This window comes from Macrobrachium rosenbergii, chromosome 49 (assembly GCF_040412425.1).
Source record: "Macrobrachium rosenbergii isolate ZJJX-2024 chromosome 49, ASM4041242v1, whole genome shotgun sequence".
In the NCBI taxonomy this organism is placed as follows: Eukaryota; Metazoa; Arthropoda; class Malacostraca; order Decapoda; family Palaemonidae; genus Macrobrachium; species Macrobrachium rosenbergii.
This window is the reverse complement of record NC_089789.1, coordinates 24,370,793-24,390,787: the sequence shown is the minus strand read 5'-3', so window position 1 is coordinate 24,390,787 and position 19,995 is coordinate 24,370,793. Positions and strand designations below refer to the sequence as shown.

General features: G+C 37.0%; 2 protein-coding genes across 3 annotated transcripts; both read right to left on the bottom strand.

Moving 5' to 3' along the window:
- Positions 1-3: 3 nt before the first annotated feature.
- On the bottom strand, positions 4-18,146 carry Smug (Single-strand-selective monofunctional uracil-DNA glycosylase). Of its 2 annotated transcripts, none has more exons than XM_067092937.1 (6): positions 18,042-18,146; positions 13,538-13,879; positions 11,617-11,736; positions 6,400-6,543; positions 5,887-6,039; positions 4-1,072 (listed from the first exon to the last, which is right to left on the bottom strand). In XM_067092937.1, exons 2-6 carry the CDS (start codon positions 13,841-13,843, stop codon positions 953-955), a joined length of 843 nt encoding a protein of 280 aa, XP_066949038.1. In that variant the 5' UTR covers positions 13,844-13,879; positions 18,042-18,146; the 3' UTR covers positions 4-952. The 2 variants fall into 2 exon arrangements, with proteins under 2 accessions (XP_066949038.1, XP_066949039.1); XM_067092938.1 differs by lacking the exon at positions 18,042-18,146 and adding an exon at positions 18,006-18,034.
- Positions 166-678, bottom strand: LOC136832350 (tRNA-specific adenosine deaminase 2). Its single transcript, XM_067093260.1, has one exon. The coding sequence runs from the start codon at positions 676-678 to the stop codon at positions 166-168; it is 513 nt and encodes a 170-aa protein (XP_066949361.1).
- Positions 18,147-19,995: the final 1,849 nt, after the last annotated feature.

The window sequence follows — 19,995 nt, the reverse complement described above, 5'->3', positions numbered from 1 at the left end:
GAGTATATTTATTCCTTCTCTTCTCATTTAATCTTTAGCTGAGTGGTCTGGTGAACTTACCAGTATATTAACCTTTTATCATTAACATTTAAGATAAAAATTGTATACAAATTGTTCACTCACAATGTGCCAAAAATAAAATCTGTTAAGACATTAAAATACCTATCACCTACTGTTTTTCCTCTTTGCTTTACCTGTTGGAGCATTAGGATTTTCTCCTTTATAAAAATCTTTCAAAAGCCCAATAGCCTCTTCTGCTCTGACGCCTCTAGTGATATTAAAGGAGTAGCCATATAACTTTGGTACATCAATGACAGAGCCACATCCTCCAAATCTATCATTTGAACAGCCAAAAACAACTTTTCTGATGCAGAGTTTTCCAAGAATGTCTGCACACATACCACAAGGTTCAACAGTCACGTATACATCAATGCATTTGAAAACGTCCCAGTAGTTTACATTATTGGACTGGCACCACTCCAGAATTTGATCTATGCAATTCATTTCTGCATGCCTCGTTGCATTACGAGTAGCATTTACAGTATTTCTCCCCCTAGCTCTAACTTCACCCTCATGAATAAAAACACAACCCACAGGTACCTCCCCCGCTATCAGAGCCTCTTTAGCTTGGTCAAAAGCTGCTGACATCCAGTCATTTTCTTGATCAGTCAAAGCCATTATCTTAAAATTAGTCACACACACACATTAATGTTACAATAATTTCTTATAAAAATGTGCTTTCACATCTCAATAGCAAAATCAACCAATTCAAGTAAGTGTGAGTTCTGACATAGCTGCCCTTGAAATACACATGCCAGTGTGAGTTCTGACACAGCTGCCCTTCAAATACACATGCGAAAGAAGTCACTTTGTTACTTTACTGTCACAATGTGAACCTACTCTTAGAGCTCTGGATGTACAGTAGTGCCTGACTTTTACTTCCAACTTTTGCTCATTCTTGTGCCTTGAGATACTGAATAACTCCACTTTCTGTTAGTTGCTTCATTGCAATTTCTCTCCAACCTTTATTTGCAGCAGGGTTGACAGGACTTGGATGCATTAAAGTACTGATCTGAAAAGGATATCTTGATTTTTATTTCAGATAATGACAATAACTTCATTAGTTACAACATGCAATTTGTAAGGACTTAACTGCTACTGTGATAAGTTTAATCCCAATGTCTGTAAAGGAAAAAGCAAGTTCCACAGAATATTATTATTCAATTTCTGCATTATTAAAGTTTACACACCAGAGATAAATTCTTAATTCAGGTGAAACTGGCTTGAAGGGTTGTTGTTATACATTATTTCAGTAAAATTTATGCAAAATACATTATTAAAGTGTAAAAGCACACAATTTCATAATCTGTTTTGGTAAATGTTTTACAGAAGGATGCCTTTCCTGATATCAACCCTCACTATCCAGGGCTGGCAAAGATAAAAAGTATAATCACTGGTGAGAATGGCAATGCAAAACTGTAAACCATATTTTTATTATTATTATTATTATTATTATTATTATTATTATTATTATTATTATTATTCAGATGAACCCCGTTCATATGGGACAAACCCACAGGGGTCACTAACTTGAAATTCAAGCTTCTAAAGAATGCAATGTTCATTTGAAAGAAGTAAAAGAAGGTAAAGGGAAATACAGAGAGACGAGATCAGCTATTAGAAAAACAGATAATTTAACAAAATAATAAATGTAAATGTAAGTAAATTACAAGGAGAATAGTATTAGGGTAGTAATGCATTGCATCTCCGCTTGAACTTCTGTAGTTCCAATTGTACAACATCCTCAGGGAGGTTGTTCCACAATCCAACGGTGTGAGGAACAAAGGAACTCTGGAACTGAGAAGTTTGACACCAAGGCACATTTACTACAAACTGGTGCCGCTGTTCAGCAAATCTGGTTGGTGTTAACAAGAAAAGGGATCAGGGATCAACTGAATTTGAAAAATCTGTTAAAAGTACAACTTGTGAAAAACTGACAAATGAGACCATCCGTTGATAATCCAAGTCATAACTGCTAATATTGGGAAACAAACCTTCCACCACGAACCACTTTAGACATCCACATTGAACAGTATTCTAGTAAAGGAAGGACAAATGACCTAAAAACAGGTTGCACTGATTTTATCACATATAAATATATGAGGCCTTACAAACAACACCTAACTTTCGTGCAGCATTTGCTGAAACTTTCGTTACGTTTCTCAAAATTAAGATGCGAGTCAAAAGTTACACCTAAAATTGTTAAAGCTCCAGACTCATTCAGCAGCATCTGATCTAACTGAAGGGAAGGATGAGGTGGAAAATCTGTGAATGATTTGCTAATCCAATGTCTTTTCATTTTACTGGAGTTCAGCTCCATGCCCCACCTACTACAACATTCACTGATCCAGCCCATGTCCAGACTGAGGGCAGCTTCATTTCTCATAAGTGGGGATTTTACTACACCCAAGTGTTGCATCATCGGCATACTGAACAATCTTGTTTTCCAGGCCAACAACCATATCACTTGTATACACTAAAAATAAGAGTGGTCCAAGAACACTACCCTGTGGAGCCCTAGAGCACAATAGGTTTTGGTTCACTAAAGATCCCATCCACAGCAACTCGCTGCTGCCTACCTGTAAGGAAATCTTGAAGTAATCCTAAAACATCCATCCACTCCAAGATTCTGAACTTTATAAATAAGTGCCTTGTAATTTATCAAATCGAAAGCAGCACTAAAATCTATTTGAATTACTCACACTCAAAACCTTTACTACGGTTCTCTTGCAAATGGCATGTCAAATCTAAAAGACCATCACAGGTACCTAACTGCTTCCTATATGCATACTGACTATTGGCTAACAATCTTTTTGAATCCACATACTTATGTAATGGCTTATAAATAAGTTTTTCTGCAACTTTGGAGAGCATAGGGAAAATAGAAATTGGCCTGTAGTGGGTGAGTCCATTCCCTGAGGCAAATTTCCCCTACACATATTACGCCCCATAACAGATACTATTCTGAGAGGCTTCACAGACCAAATTCTTTACAATCACCTGCATCCCACCTGTCCCCCAATCTCTCTGCCATCATTTTTTTTTTTACAGATGCCAAGGTACAGGAAATCCCTCGTATTTTAAGTGGTATTGTGAGTGAATTAAGAACAATATGTGCATAATTACAATCAAATAAGCACTGTGGAGCTTCAGTTGTGATGTCAGTAAGGATAAAACCATGGATTAAAGGTAAAAATGCATTTCAGCTCAACCACATGACAGGCAGGAAATCCATGTCTCATACTTTCACTATACAGTATAGGCAACAAAATTTTGTTTTATCGTGCTGATTAAACATTCTCATGTATTTTAAATGGTAGCGTGAGTGAATTACAATCAAATAAGTGCTGTGGAGCTTCAGTTGTGATGTCAGTAAGGATAAAAGCACGGATTAAAGGTAAAAATACATTTCAGCTCACCCACATGACAGGCGGGAATTCCATGTCTCATACTTTCACTATATAGTATAGGCAACAAAATGATGTTTTATCGTGCTGATTACAACTAAAATCTTGAGTAAAATCTATAAACATTACATATATACAAAATTAGTGTCAGTACACTGTTAAATGAGCACTGGGAAGGAAGTGTCCAATCGACCTCTCAATTTTGTCTCAGCATTTGGGAAGGCGCCATTTTGGATTCAAAATTGCCTTCAACACTTATTTTACGAAGACTTCACATGCTAATTTTAGTATGTATGGCAGTTTCCTATAGCTCATTTTGTTAATGAAGCTTCAATCTTTTGAAAGAGTTTCTTAAAGATTTCATTTTTTTGTTATTTCTCCAATTAAATATCGAGTGAAAAGTGAAAATTCTGCCATGCATGTGTCTAAACCCCGATCATTTACCCTAATAATAGAGAAGTGTAACTCACAGGAGCTAAGAAAAAAACTGCTGCAAGAGAAAAACCTAACCTTACAAAAAGTTTTAGAAAGAGCCAGAAATTTTTAAATGGCTAAATTTTCAATCAAGTGTAACAGCAGATAAGACTCATAAAGGCAGCAACAGCCAGGATATTCTGACCAAGAAAAGATATTACAATAAAACTCATCTTTTACAATTTCAGGTATACAGTGAACACCCCCGTATTCGCGTTGTCAACGTTCGCAGACTCACGCATTCCCGGGTTTCTCTGTGGAACATATCTAGCCATCATTCGCAGAAAATTCACCGATTCGCGGTATTTTTCACTGAGAAATATTCACTAATTACTGTATTTTCATATAATTTTCATGAATAAATACACTTTTTGTGATAAAACTATTAAAATATTCGCGGATTTGACCCATTCGCGGGGGGGGGTGTGTGTGTGTGTGGGACGCATCCCCCGCGAATACGGGGGTTCACTGTATATTGTTGTCATCAATACCATAAAAATATTTTCCCTGTTCCAATGCTGAAAGGATACAAATGAAATAAAAATAACGGTGCGGGTTGAGGTCAACAGAAAGCTGTCAGTGTCTTTGACAAAATGAAATAAAAATAATGGTGCAGGTTGAGGTCCACAGAAAGTTGTCAGTGTCTTTGACAAAAAAAACAGTCACATAGGATAAGACAATAGTTATCCAGTACTTTGAGTTGGAATCCTCACCAAAGAGAGCATGTTACTCACTCATCTAGCTGAAGCTACTTATTAGGAATGCTGTTTTCAGGGTAAGATCCTTAGGGAGAATCTATCAAGGGGTTGGCACCAAAATGAACAAGCATTTTAACAAAAGCAACAAATTCCAGGATGGGAACCATACAGTCCTGGGTGTAGCTTCCATTTCCAAAGGGTTTAGAACACATGATAAAGCTCACTGGAGGAGCTGAGGTCAATGCCCCTGCTCTTGAATATCTCCAAGCAGGTATAGCTGCAACCCTTCAGTCTAGTGCATAAAGCCTAGTCTGCCAAGGCACTGCTGGAGAACCTCCAGGCTCAAGCCCAAGACACAAATTTTATTCATTGGTGTAAAACCAATGAATTACAAACTGAGCCAGCAACAAACAACAAGGGAAAGTAACATGTCAAGTTCTGGGAAGCTAAGTCAACAGGTCTGTTTAGACTGACCAGCATACCTAACAAGAACATTATGTCGATAGGCGGGCTTTGGAACCCAGATGTGCAGACAGCAAGCAGGATTTTTTTTAGTGTATCAAAAGGGAGTTGATGCATCTGAAGGCACTAGTAAAGTGATGGGGTTTCAGTACTAAACATATGATATGTGAACTGCATAAGCTAAACAGCAGTTCTCCAACAATCACAACGTTTCCTTTCATGGCACCTAACCCATAATAATCTTATAAAATAATAAAATTGTAACCTTGAAGAACAGGCATATAACAAATCATAATGATCTGACTACAAAACACGATTATCTTGGTAAAGATAATCCTGTTTTTTTTGCTCAATCAAGCAAGGGATTGGATCCAAAGGTGTGATATATATTTATACAGTACAGTACTACCATTATATCTCTATATCCATAATTAATCATATAATGGTATTTGAATCCAAAGGTGTGGTATATAGCCTATATATACAGTACTACCATTATATCTCTATATCCATATTCAATCATACAATGGTATTTTCATTGTAAAAAAAAAATACAATGGTATTTTCATTGTAAAAAAAAAAAGACTAAATACCTGAATCTACGGGCCAAAAAAGAAATGTGAATTTTATGAGTTCAATATTTTGAGCTACTACCTCTACCAATTACAAAATGATAAAAAAATATATAAGCATGCTGCTGTTAATGATATTATTATGATGATGGAACAAGCAATTTCCTCAAGACATATCAAAAAAGCTAATTATTTTCTATAAAATTACAGTACCTTTATATTTTCCAACCCAGCACCTCCAAGGGCCAATTTTGACTTCTCTGCTACATAGTTTCCAACACAAACAAGGTGTTCAACTCCAAGAAGCTTTACAGTGTCAACTAGTGCTACATTACATATTTTTTCTAGATCTGAACGCTCTTTCACCTGCAATTGAAAATTAAAGAAAACTTATTTATCAGTACATCAACTAACAATCTACTGTAAACAAAAACAAAGGATGGGGAGGGCCACAAAATATAATTTCACTTTCTGTATTGATTAAATTTGGTTAGCAAAATTAAACTAATTAATTTATTAATACTGTATTGCACTTAAACAACTTGCCAAACTAATGAGAGTGTTTGCTTCACTTGACAGAGATGTGTCAGCTTCTGTTCCATAAACATTTGGGTACAAATCCTTAGAAGGCACTGTTGAGCAGAAAATGGCAATAATATTTCATTCACATTTACCCCTTCACTGTTTTAATACTCTGCATGCTAAGAATTGGCAAGGCTGACTTACCTTCAATTCTGGAGGAGTAACATTCTTTGCTGAATCTTTCAAAAAGAAAAGTGGGCAATAATTGTGAAGAAAAACGTTAGTAAACAATGTCTCAGGTTTCCCACTTAATTCTTTCAACAATGACCAAAGGCGATCACCACTCACCTGAAAATAAACGCTCTACATTAGCAACTGAATTATTCACAATTGTATTAGTTTGCAGAAATTGTAGTTTAGAAATACACATAATTTCAATACAGTGGTAACTTCAAATTAACAGACCTTAAATTATCAGATTTCATTACATATTGGATAAGTCCGGTATAAATAAAATTTCGTACCTTTGCGTTTTTGATGTTGCAAGTTTGTGTTGAAAGTTTTAACTACAGTATAGAATAGTTACATATTGTAATATACTTGTAGTACATTGTCAAATTTATGCTTAAAAAATAATTTTTCAATTGAAAGTGTCACTCTTTGTTCATATGGTAATCATGTACTCAGAATTCAGAGATGTTTGATTAAATAAACAGTAATTGCAAGCATTTTTGTACTGTAACCATATTTTAGAACAGGTAATCACACTACTGCAAATCATTCTTAATCAAACACATAAAACAATTCCTTAACTGAATGAAGTACAATAGCATATGGCATTAAACAAATGTTGACAAAATTACTATACCAGAAAGAGAAGAGGGTACAGCAAGTGTGTAGTGTTTTGTAACTTATGTTAAAAAAGAAATGTAAAGATATTTATGTTCTTTCTTTTTCTTATACATTTGAGTCTGTGTATTTTACATATGTTGTAAACATACATAGGTAGAACTGCAATCAGGTAAGTTTTTGTTAGTATGTACTCTGCAATACTGTACTATATATATCTTTAGAAGCAATTCATTTTGCAGATGTATCTCTAAAATTGAATGATAAATAAAATAAATTTTTAAAAGTATTTGATATTTTTCCAAGGCATACAAACCAAAACCTTTTATATGGGAGAACTTCTTCAGTACAAGTATTCAAACACCCAACTTCATGCACTCTTGCAAGAATAAGGAGACCAACATCCCTCTCCAAGGAGCCATAAGCTGGTTTGATCACCACAAAAAGCCAGCAAGGGTGTTCCTGTACACCTCTTTCTTGTGCTTGCCTGTACTAACAAAAAAGGTGACTGTTCTATGACCTCAGAGATAGTGTTTTTCAACAGTACTTAAAGGGGGAACCTGGCAACAAAAGTCTGATTCACCACAAACAAAGTTTTGAAGGGGTACAGTCTAGAAGCTCTCATATTTCTCATCAGAGTTTACAGTTTCTGTTTTCATCACGAACTCAGGCACGAAAGAGAACAAGAGAGATCTCCACCCCTCCGAGCACTGAAAAAGATGTGACAGGCCAAAGCTAAGAGAAAAACAGTCTTGAGAGTGAAATCTCTGTCCAAAGCTTGAGGTAGGGCTTGAGGGGAGTCCTGGTGATATTACAAATGTGTTGCTGATGCAAGAGAGTGGGCTATGGGAGAATCTCCCTAAGAAACCTCAACCAGAAGAGCCAGTGGCTCTGAATGCTGCTCAGCTTGCAGCCAATGAGGAGCCACCAGAGTCATCCCTAGACCAAGGGTGATGAACATTGTTGGTCAACCTGCAAAAAAGACTGAAAGGAGGAAAGGTGTAAATGTCCAGATTGTCCAAGGTTTGTTGGAAGGCATCTTCCATTACCACCTACAAAATAGAAGACAGAGAGTTTTCTGTTCGGTGTGGTGTGAACAGATTGGTAAGTCATTGAGCTCTAATAGCCTTTCTGCTACTTGTGGATGTAAAGACCACTCTACCACCTGACCCTGACAACTGACGTCCTTCGTGCCAGGAATATACCTAGCTAACAACTTATGGTTTTATGAACCACCCACTTGTGGCTCTGCAATACCAAATGACGCTGGGTCCAAGACATTTCCCCGTTTGTTGACAGAAGCCATTAGTAGTGATACTCATCAGCTCTACTAAGAGGCCTATTAACTGCTCTTGAAATTCTTGCAATGTTAGCCACACTGCTGGCATCTCTACAATGTTGATGTGTAGACGAGGTGTGCCCTTCAACCACACACCTGAAAAACTTGCCTTCCAAATGTGCGCCCTAAACCTCCTTCGATGCATCTCAAAACAGAAGCCTTTCTGCAGGAGGAGAGTTCAAGGGGACCCCTGACAAGAGGTTTCTATTGTCCATCCATCACTCTAGATCCTCCCTGATGTCTCAACTCAAAAGCACAAGTTCAGAAGAGAACTCTTGAGGAGCTGACCAATGGAGCTTTGGGTGCAGCTGAAGCAAGCGTAGGTGGCTTTGCCCATTAAGCATGAGCTGCTCCAACCAAGCTGGCTGTTCCTGCTTGGCCAAGAGCTGTACCTTAACCTCTGAGTTTGCTCAGTCGAGATGCCTGATGGGAAGGCTCTTGAGAATGAGACCAGACTTCTAATTTACCATGCTTCCCAACTTCAGGTAAAAAGAGTGATGGCGGTGCCTTTCATGGAGCAACCATGTCTAGGAAGACACCAGGTCTAACCAGTCTTCCAGGTACTGCAGTAAGCGTATACCCCTCAAACGGGCCCAAGCCAAAACCAAGAAGAAAACCAGAGTGAACACCTGTGGGCTGTCACCAATCTGAAGCACAGAATTTTGAACTCATATATCTGCAGAAAAATCAGCAAAACCTCTGAAAGTTCTAATGGATGCACACTTGAAAACACACGTACCTCAGGTCAATAAAAAGCATGAAGTCGCCCTCCCTTCTGGACTCCAGCATTGAACGTGCTATGTCCATCTTGGAATGAGCCAACAGAACAAACTCATTCAATGGGAAGAGATCAATCACCAGTCTCCAACACCCAGTTGCTTTCTGCACTAGGAAGAGATGACTAAAAAACCCAGAGAGTGGTGTTCAATGACTCCTATGACACCTTTCTCTTTTACTGCTCCCACCTCTGCCAACAGGCTCTGAGACTGGCAAATCTAGAGGATATGGTCAAAACAGAATTAGTGCTTGCAAGAGGGGAAGGAACAGGATCCTGCAAAGGAATCCTGTACCTGTCCCGAAGGACTGATACTACCCAGGGTTCTGCCCCCTAACTCGGCCATACTGTCCAAAGGCAAGACAGCCAAATAGTTACTCAGGAAGTGGAGGAAGGGAATTGCCACCCTCGGTGACCCCCTCCCTTCCCCTTTCCTCCCTTCCTAGTCACTGTGGGGTAGGGGAGAGGATGGACACAAAGGGGTGGGAGGATTCCCTTCATTTATTCAAGGAAAATATAAAGATTTTTTTTACATCTCTACCAGACAGACATGACTAATCTATGCAATGTAACCTATTACTTGACGATGTCCTCCCTTTCAAAGAACTGTTATCTAACTCATTTGTCTCCCCAGTTAAGGATATATTCAACTCTACAAGGTAGTGGTTTATTTCATATGAACACATGAAAACTGTTTTAAACACATTTTAGATTTCATGCATAAAAGCTACTGTGTAATACCTACTGGACAACTGACACTGGTCACAAAGTTCTTTTGTAGCAAAGATTTCATTATGAAGGTGGTTCTCTCTTGCCACTTAACAAAACTGGATTATCCAACTCTAGATTAAATTAAGACTATCTACAGCAATGGTCTGGTCTATGATAAGAACTCTAAACAATTAAAGGCTATGCAATCCCCTACCCATTAATTTATGGAATCTAATGTGATTTTAACACCGTATTCCAACTTCTCATCCACTTTAGACCTCCAATCCTTAAATAAATTTTTCAAGCAAATTGTAGTTTTCCTGGGTATACAAACTGGAACCTTTCATATACGGAGTATCCCTCACCAAAAGCTAGAATGGCCACTAGATCTTGGTGACAGGGTAGTTAACTGGTGGAGATCACGAGAGGAGGGGCATCCCCCTCTCTTGCCTCATATTCACTACTTCATTCTTTCCTTTGGCAGCAAGGATGAAGTGGGTTAGTTAAGGTGGGTACAACCTATAAGAAAAGTTCTGGCTTTTATACCTTGGAAAAATACAAACTGCTTTAAAAACTTGTTTCTCGTTCCTGTGAGGGTATACAGCCATCGCCTTTCTAATGTGGAGACTTACCTGGTACCTGCTCGAAAAAAGGGAATTGGATTCAACCTAGAGATGCCATGCTCCTGAGTGCCTAAGCAAGCAAGGGATGCAAGAACTGTTGTCCTTCCTCCCCCATGTTAAAATAGAAAGAACATATGTTGACGATTTTTAAGCTACTTAGATCAGGTGCTTATTGTACACTACCTTCATCTCATTCAATTCCAGTGTGTACTTCAGCCCAGACACCTTCATGAAGGGACAAGGAAGTACAGCAAGTACAAAATATGTGTGGGTTTAAAGTAATCATAAGGGAGACATGCAGCAAACACAAGATTACCCACAACCACCACACCTGCGATGGTCACATTCTTTCTCCATTTCTAAGAAAAACAGAACCAGAAGACACAGCAAAAATACAAAAGTACTCAATTAGGGCAGAGCAAAGGACAAGTTAAAAGGAATGATAGTAGCAAGCTACTCATCCAAATTTAACATGAACATATTGAAAAGGCAGCAGAAGTGTCCTGTCTCATTGTGGCTGTTGAAAGAATAAAGTGGCAAGTGTGAGGTGAGTGAAGGATGCCCCAACCTCTCTCCCCATCTTGGCCAGTTAACTACTTTGTTCAACAACTACTCTAGATTGCGCTGAAGGATATGTGAGAGGCAATGGTCATATCCCTGTGGGAACAAACACAAAATTAAGAAACAGCTAACCTTGTATACTAGTACCATGAGAGTAATTTTAAGATCAAAAACAAATTAAACATAAGAGTTAAACAAAACAAGACTAACAGGTACAACTTCATTCTCAAAGGAACTAACTAGGTGCAATGACTTTTAAAGCCAAATCTTGAAAAGAATTCAAATGTTAACAAAGAAAAGTTGCAAGAGAGGGAAAATTTGAAAACAAGCATCAAACAAACAAAATACTGTGCTACCTTTTGTCTCCTGTTTTGTTTACACAGAAGAACAGCTGTGAATTACTAGAAGAAACTGTATAAATAATAAAACTCATAATCACCATCATCTTAAACATTTTCTATCAACTTTTCCCATCATATTGATCTGAAACTAATTACATAAAAAACTGAGTAAAGAAATCCCATCTGCTGTTGGGAAATGACTATACTATTTTAGATACTTACTTCACTTCGCGTGCATTCAAGACCTGTAATCAATCGCTTAGGGTGCTCCTTTTTAGGCTTGGTAACATTTCCTTTTAAACATAACCACTCTTTGGCATACTGAACATGTCCAAATGGTACCTGTAAAGTAAAATAAATCTTTAAAGCATAAAAATTTTTTTAAGTAATTTGTATTTTTCTTGGGTATACAAACCAAAGCCTTTAAGTGGGAGTATCCTTCACCACAAGCAGGAGCAGTTCTTTAACTTGATTAGCAGGGTTGCTGACTGGTGGAGATGGTAGGTTAGCAGGGAAATACCCCTCACTTTCATATGTCACCAACCACTTTTTCTCTAGACCAAAGGGACAGATCGGGACAGTTGAGGTTGGTTTAGATTACACAAGGCTCTGGTTTGTATAACTATGAAAATGAAAAACAAATATTATGTTTAAATTATTATTTGTTTGTACAGAAATACAAGCCACTGCCTTTTATATCAGAGACTTACTCTCACGTGGGAGGTCATCCCTGCAACTGACTGGAGTTGGATTCCACCTGGAGGTGCCAAATTCCCAGTTGTGCATGCAAGCAGGGAATGTCATGACTCCTGTAACCTCCTACTGGTCTGGTAAAAAGGCTCTTATAAATGAACCAGCATGGGACCTAATAGGAACATCATTATAACCTAAAAATTCTGAAGAAAGTTCTGTTCTCTGACAATAAGTGCATACTGATCTCCTTCATATTACTGTATTCAATTCTGCTATGGGTAAAATTTGAGAAACAATGTTTTGTCTAAGCTCGGGAATATTTTTTGGAAGACAAATAAATTTTGTTTCATAATACTGTATATACAAACTACTGCTTTACTCTACTCTCCCCTCCAAATATATTTAGAAGTATGTCATCTAGAGAAAGGAACATAAAATGACTTGTAGCTTTAAATTTACCTCACTTAGAGGCAACCCCCACCCTTTCAGGATCACAAGTCATTTCCTCTTAGTAAAATCTTAGTTGGCCTTCCATATGAAATGTCAAAGTAACAACCTACAGTAAAGCAATTTATATTTAATAAAATAAATATACTGTACCTATTTTCCAGTTTGATAATTCTACTAATTCAAAAAGAACAGTAAAATCATTTGTCTATAGCATGAAACCAGATCTTACCAACACACAAAAACATGCAAAAAATAATATACCTTACCAACACAATACAATGTGCACAGAAACAAACTTGGATAAAAATGCTGAATAATGTCATATGCAAAACAATTTTTAAAAAATACAGTACATTGCCAACTTTCACGACTGAAAAACTGGAGATAAAGGAATGATAGAAATGTTCCGTAATTCAGACAAAGAGGATGTACTACATCCAACAGAATGTAAACATACTGAATTAGGACATTTGAACTTCAAGCGGGTTAGATGGACAAAGATAGTCAATTTGCAATCTGCAAGAGTATCTCTAGTAGCCAGCAACCACCTCTCCATAAAAACCCCAAGCATTCATTTTCCTTTAAATACAAGAATGCAACTAAGTTCTCATATACATTAAGGTAGCTTAATTATGGCTATTTAAGGTAGGTTATTTATGCTCAAGGGAAGTTTTAACCCCCTCAAGCATATATAACCTACCTTAAATAACCATAAATAACCTATCTTAGTGTATAAGAGAACTTAGTTTTATTCTTGTAATGCAAAGACCAATTCTAATAGTAAATGCATTCTGGATTTACATATCAACTTGAAAATACTGTATAAGTACATTTTCAAAAACTATGCAGTTCAAAAGCCAAAAATTCAGCACCTTACTTTTCTTAATCAGCGATCTACAATATTGTAGACAATTCACAGTACTCACTAGTACTAACATTACTGCATGCAAAAATATATGAATAACTTGTCCTTTGTAAAGGAATGCAAAAGAAAACTAACCCCAGTCTGTCCCATACCCCAGGGGCCTGGGTTCATACCCAGCAGTAACACCTTCTTTGGTCCTTTACAAAATTTTGCAAGGAAGTCCTTATGAATTTCACGAGCATAGTCCAATGGGTTGTAAACATAACAAATATTCTGGCCATAATCTAGTTGAAGGAGAGCATCACACTGTTTATCTTCAATTTCCAAAAGTGATTTTGCTAGTGCATCCAAATCAGATGATCCTGAATTATCTTGTGAGGCATTAACATTTTGGTCCTCATTTCTGTCACTAATTTTCAGCTTTTTCCTTGCACTCTCCATTTTGATTGGCACCCATGCACTGTCTCTATGCACAGTCTGCAAAATTAAAGGCTCTGTTAGGATATTCCAGTACTGTAATAAGTCTCTTTCATAAACTATGCAATTACAGTATGAATTTTGAAAACTTGTCAATAGGAATAGGAATAAAACAGAATATACAATTTAGGCCGAAGGCCAAGCGCCGGGACATGTGATGTCATTCAGCGCTAAAAGGAAAATTGAGAGTAAAAGGTTACAAAGGTGTAACAAGAGGAAAACCTCACAGTTGCACTATGAAAAAATTGTTAGAGGAGGGTGGAAAGTAAGATGGAATAAAGAGTATGAAAGGAGGTACAGTAAAAGGAATGAAAGGGTTGCAGCTAGGGGCCGAACGGACATTGCAAAGAACCTTAAGTAATGCCTACAGTGCGCCGCATGTGAGGTGCACTGACGGCACTGACCCCCTAAGGAGATATCATCAGGTAGGATTCTATCCCATGTATTCTGTCTACAAGAAATTACTAAAGACAGAAAAAAGAAAAAGAAGGTGCATTATGGTCTCCAAAATATAGCAGGTGCTGAAGGAGGGAAATGAGACAAAAAATTATAGTACTATTCCATACCACAAGATCTACAGTGGCCTTGAACCACTTTATAGTTTTACATAATGGGGGGCATAAAGGCCTTTCTGACTACAATGAGCATCAAATTTATCAAAATCACATTAAAAACTATACTAATATACAGTATATTTCACATTTACTATAATACAGGTTTGGGGCACAGTACCATTTACTATTTTCAGCAAATAAAGACTTAAAAATTTTTCTTAATTAATTTTCAAACTTCACCCACTTTTCACAACCTGACAATTCAATTCCCCATGTTCTATGTGTTCAGGTATAGCAGAAACCATACAATTTCCAAATGATTATAGGAGTACATTTTCAACATCAGAATGGCTGGCCCGCTGAAAGTGGCATTTTTAGATTTCAAGTGAATCAGCAGAGATGTAATTCTTCGGTTCAATTTTTAATAAGCTAAATTTCATGCATGTGGTTTTCCTGTGACCACATTTAATGCAATTTTTTTGGGAGAATAGCTATGTTGAGGCATGGAAAACATTCCATTTTGTGAATTGCTTTTACTATGATAATTCCGCTAATCCTATATCCAATAATGACTCACAACACAGCCTATCTTCATCCCTCCTGGAAATGCAATAGTCACTCCCTTTGACTAACAATTAAGGGGTACCACATTGAGAAACAAGGATTTTTGGACAGGGAAAATGAAAAAAAAAGGAAATATTAGGATGACACTTCCTACCAGACCAAAGGGGGGTTTTGACCCACCAAACTTCACTAACACAACTTGACCAGAACTTGGATGCATCCTGACCTGACCTAAATAAGGGCCCATGTCCTGCCCAACCTTAGAAGCAAAAGAACCCAAAAATAAGGGCCCATGTCCTGCCCGACCTTAGAAGCAAAAGAACCCACCCCAACATGAACTTGTTGGTCATGAACCAGGAACAAGGTTTTGCTTACATACCTTGATTATTTTTTGTCTACTTTACCAGTATCCCAGAAAGGAATGGACAGCCTCTAGCCCCTAACCTAACCTGACTCTAAAGTCTAAGGGTGGTTGTCACGAGTTAACCAAACACTTCCAATGTAAATAAATGTTATAGCAGTAAGGCTTATATTTTTTTAACTTTATTTTTTTAATTTTTAATATTTGTAAATTATTTTTTTGAAAATTATATCTAGGTCACTTCCCTCTTAAATATATCTCTTTTACAGAGGCTGACGTCTGATGTTATCATAAGAGTGGCTGCTGTCTACCTTTGTCTACTTGTTGAATAACACCATAAAAGAAAGATTACCAAGGATGTTCTGCATAGCCCATATCTTTACATGCACTCTAATGACAACATCTTTTGGGTACCTGGACTGTCACAGTTCTGATGAAAATGAGAGGGAAGCAGCTGCTGATGGAGTAACTCTGCCCGCAGGAACTTTGCCCTCTGAGGAAAGAATATGGACAGAGTTCTTTTCAACAAGAGTGCTATCCCTCCTAGAAGGTGTAACACTACTAGGCAGCAGGATCAGGATGGAAAAAAGCAAAAGAAAGGAGCTTGAAGAATTCAGTTATGACTTGGACCATCATCGCAAGGTCTCTTGTTCGTCACTTTTTAATAAGTTGTATTGCAACAGATCTTTCACATTCACAATTGATCCCTGATCTCCTTTATCTGCCAAGAGCAACCAGATTCGCTGACAGCAGCACCAATATGCAGTAAATGTGCCTCGCTGTCAAACTTCTCAGTTCTAGAGGTCCTTTATTCCTCCTCACACCACTGGACTGTGGAACAGCCTCCCAGAGGATGTTGTGCAATTGGAACTTTGGAAGTTCAAGCAAAAATGCAATGCATTACTACCCTAATACTGTTCTTCTTGCATTTTAATACTTATTTTATCTATTTATCTATTTATTTTATTACAATTTTTCTCTGTTTTGATAAGTGGGATCCCTTCTTTTTGTATTTCATTTTACTTCCTCTTAATTCTTCCTAATGAACACTGTATTCTTTGGAAGTTTGAATTTCAAGTCAGTGGCCCCTGTGGGCTTGTTCCATATGAATAGGTTTCATCTACTGAATAATAATTAATCTGTCATATTTATTTTCATCAATTACGGCTTTTGAATTTATTACTGACTTTACTATTTGCACCTCTACAGAATTTATTTTTAGTGTCTCAACTTAACACTTTTTAGGTTTCTTTTTGAACAATTACTGTCTTTTTTCTGTATCCGTATCAATACTATACTACCAGCATATCATGCATAATTATTACAGGTAATGTATGGGTCTAAGGAGTATGTAGGCAAAGGCAACCATGGTCAGTCAGGTTCATGTAAATCATGGTGGCTTGGGCTAAGTCAGGGTTAGCCTATATTTATGGAATGTTTTCAAATTAATATCATACACTAAGATAAAGAATGCGTAGCTTAGGTTAGGTTAAGTTACATGTGGTTGGTTAGGCCATTTGTTAATGAAACAAATGTCAGAAATGTACAGAGCACACATTAAAACGTAGGAAAACAATGTTTTCAAGCCCAAATTGTGGTAAAAGTTTAAAGAAAAATTTTGTCCATCTTAATATGATTTTTGTATTAAAATATTAAGGAGATTTCAGAGCACTGCATAAAATCTCCAGTATCAAATTGTGGAGTATTTCTAAGTAAGAGCTCTGCAAGGATTATTACCTTGGAAATTGATTTTTCCTATGCTTTTGGTGTTGCTGATAAAGGAGGTGGTTGTTTATTGTCAGTCAATTATTATTAACCTCATATCCACCCAACATGGTTGGGGACCCTCTGGGAACGTGGGGTTTTGGAAATGTTGGGAGATAGACCAGACCGCCATGTCGTTGTTGTGGAATGGTCCCTCGCATGCACAAGTCATCAGGGAGCCATATGTTTAAGAACGTATTGGATAAGGAAACCTATTATAAAAGGAACTATACTAACATAACATACCCGAACCTAACTGAGCAGGTCGTGTTACTTTGTCAGGGGACTCAGCCTCCCGGGCCGGCCCCCGGTGAAAGAAACCCCACTTTTTACCAAAAGCTCCCCTATAACACTGCATATGTGCGACAGCATTCCAGGATGGCCAGCATACAACTTCTCAGGTTAATAACAGGTTAGACTAATTCAGCTACAGTCGACCAACAAAACTTAACAGTAAATTCTCGATAAGCAACCAAAATAATATAGGAAAAATCAATTTCCAAAGTAATACCCAATGCGGAGCTATTGCTAACAGCCTAGACTAGCTAGCTTATTTTATGTCCACATTAATATCTAGTTAATTGTACGTTGCCTTCTTTTATCGGACACTGATTCCACTTGTGTAAGATTTCTTCCTCTTCTAAAATACTGTTTTCTGGGGCTACCATAATGTCACTTTAAATAGTCTATTGCGTCCCTAATCTGGAATTTCTATCAAGCCTATGCCATTTTAAGACGACTGCACTTTCCTGTATACTAGGCAATATCACTCAGGGAGGATATTCTTTATAATAAATAAACTAACACTGCACCCTACTTTAAGCTTCCAACTACGGTATAGTGTTACTACTTTAATTCATATTATCGTGCTGTTACACGTTACCTAATCTTTGGGTGACCTGACCTACCATCAACCTACCGCTTTTGAGGTAGTGCTATGACAACAAATTCAATAAAGCCAAACAAAGTTCTTCTTCTTCTTGTGTTTACGGCAGGGGTCTATAATTCAGTGAAATAAATAAACTGGGTTTCTTACGTTTCGAATTCTTTTTTCTGTTTTGTTTTACATCTTCATTGAAGTTAAGCTTTTGGTAACCTTCTAAATGTTTGCTTCCTATCCATGGTCCTACATCCAAATGTTCCTTCGTCTTCCATTAGATACAACTGACAAAATTGTAGTGTAATAATTTCGTGAACAGTGTCCTGTATCTCAGATTATCAGTAAGGCAAATTATTCCCCAATGTTTTTCTTATTTTCTAAAATGCTTTCCAGTTTTACAAAGTCGTTTTGCGATATTTTGATATAAATAGAGCCAAATAATTATCCTTTGTAAGAAATGAAAATATCGTAATTTTAAAACTTTTGTAATTATGAAAGTATTATAATTCTGTGGTCAGTAAATCTATCTATCTATCTATCTATCTATCTATCTATCTATCTATCTATCAGTGTTATCACCAACCCACAATTATAGCGCCCTGATTATACTCACAAGAATATCTGTACACATAAATTGGGATATAATGAAAAGTTAGTTTACAAAAAATACCAGTATATTTGCGGTATTTACAGGAATAGCTAAATGCATTTATAAAATGAAAGAGTGGTAAGTTTGTCCTCAATTAAAACCCCTTCGACTAACATGGCATAAGCTACTCACGGGACACTCCAAACACAAATCAAGATGTAATGAAGATATTTGTCTAAAAATCATTGATTTACTCACATAATTCACAAGATTATCTACAGGTACTTAAGTGACCAGCCCATACATCTAGCCGTCAATGAAGACAGGTAGATGGTAGGAAATATACGAAGATGTACTAATTTGAATAAATTAACTTAGATTGAAACTAGACCGAATGTTGAAACAATGACTTGTATTTGCTCATCAGGAATTCAGTTGACCAACAGAAAACTACCTTCGTGAGTTACTAGAAATTTCACGCACCAACTGATTGTCTCAATGTCAATTGTAAAAAAAATCACCAAATCAACAAAACTTGAAACCTCCGAGATATCATGTTATATCCATCACACAGTGGTTTGAACTTACCATAAGAATATTACAAGGAAGAGTATCTCAGACATTCTACTTATGGGTGAAAAACATAAGACATTTTGGGTACAAGTCACATTAACAACAAAACTTACATTGGGATAATCAAACAAGTAAATTGATTACTTAAGTTTCCAAATCTACAACAAATGAACACGAAGGTAGATCCATTTTAAGCAAGAGAAAAATCATTCTATAACACAAACAGTAGAGATGAGGCAGCGACCCAGATACAAAAATTGGTACTGGGTGCTGAAACAAAGACTAGGAACCAAAACTCAAAATAATGATTTGTAATGTTTTTGAGGCCATCATCTTAATACTATTGCATTTGTTGAAAAATATCTTAATGAGTGTTCTGTAAAAATAACTTGCGAGTGCTTGTGTCATAAATAGATTGCAACTTTGTCTTTCATAATCTGCCTAAGATGCAACTTAGAAAGCTGCAAAATAAGTTAGACAGAGCGGCAAGATTAATAAAACGTGTTGCACCAGGCCCGCACGACAAGATTAACTAGATATTGTTTGAGTTTCACTGGCTCCCTATGAAAGCTAGAGTAATGTTTAGAATATGTGTAATGACTAACCAAGCTATAAAAGTTGGGTGTCTAAAATATGTGAATGACTCGCTGCACACAACACGGCCAACGGATGGTCTCAAGTTATTTGAGCCATGATATAGTGAGAATGTTGGTTTTAGAGCTTTAAAATTGGCCCTCCAAACTGTACGAGTAGCCCCCACTTGATATCAATCAAGACTTCTGAAAATATCAAGCCCTTCAAGAAAAAATGAAAGACCTATTTTCCTGGTGG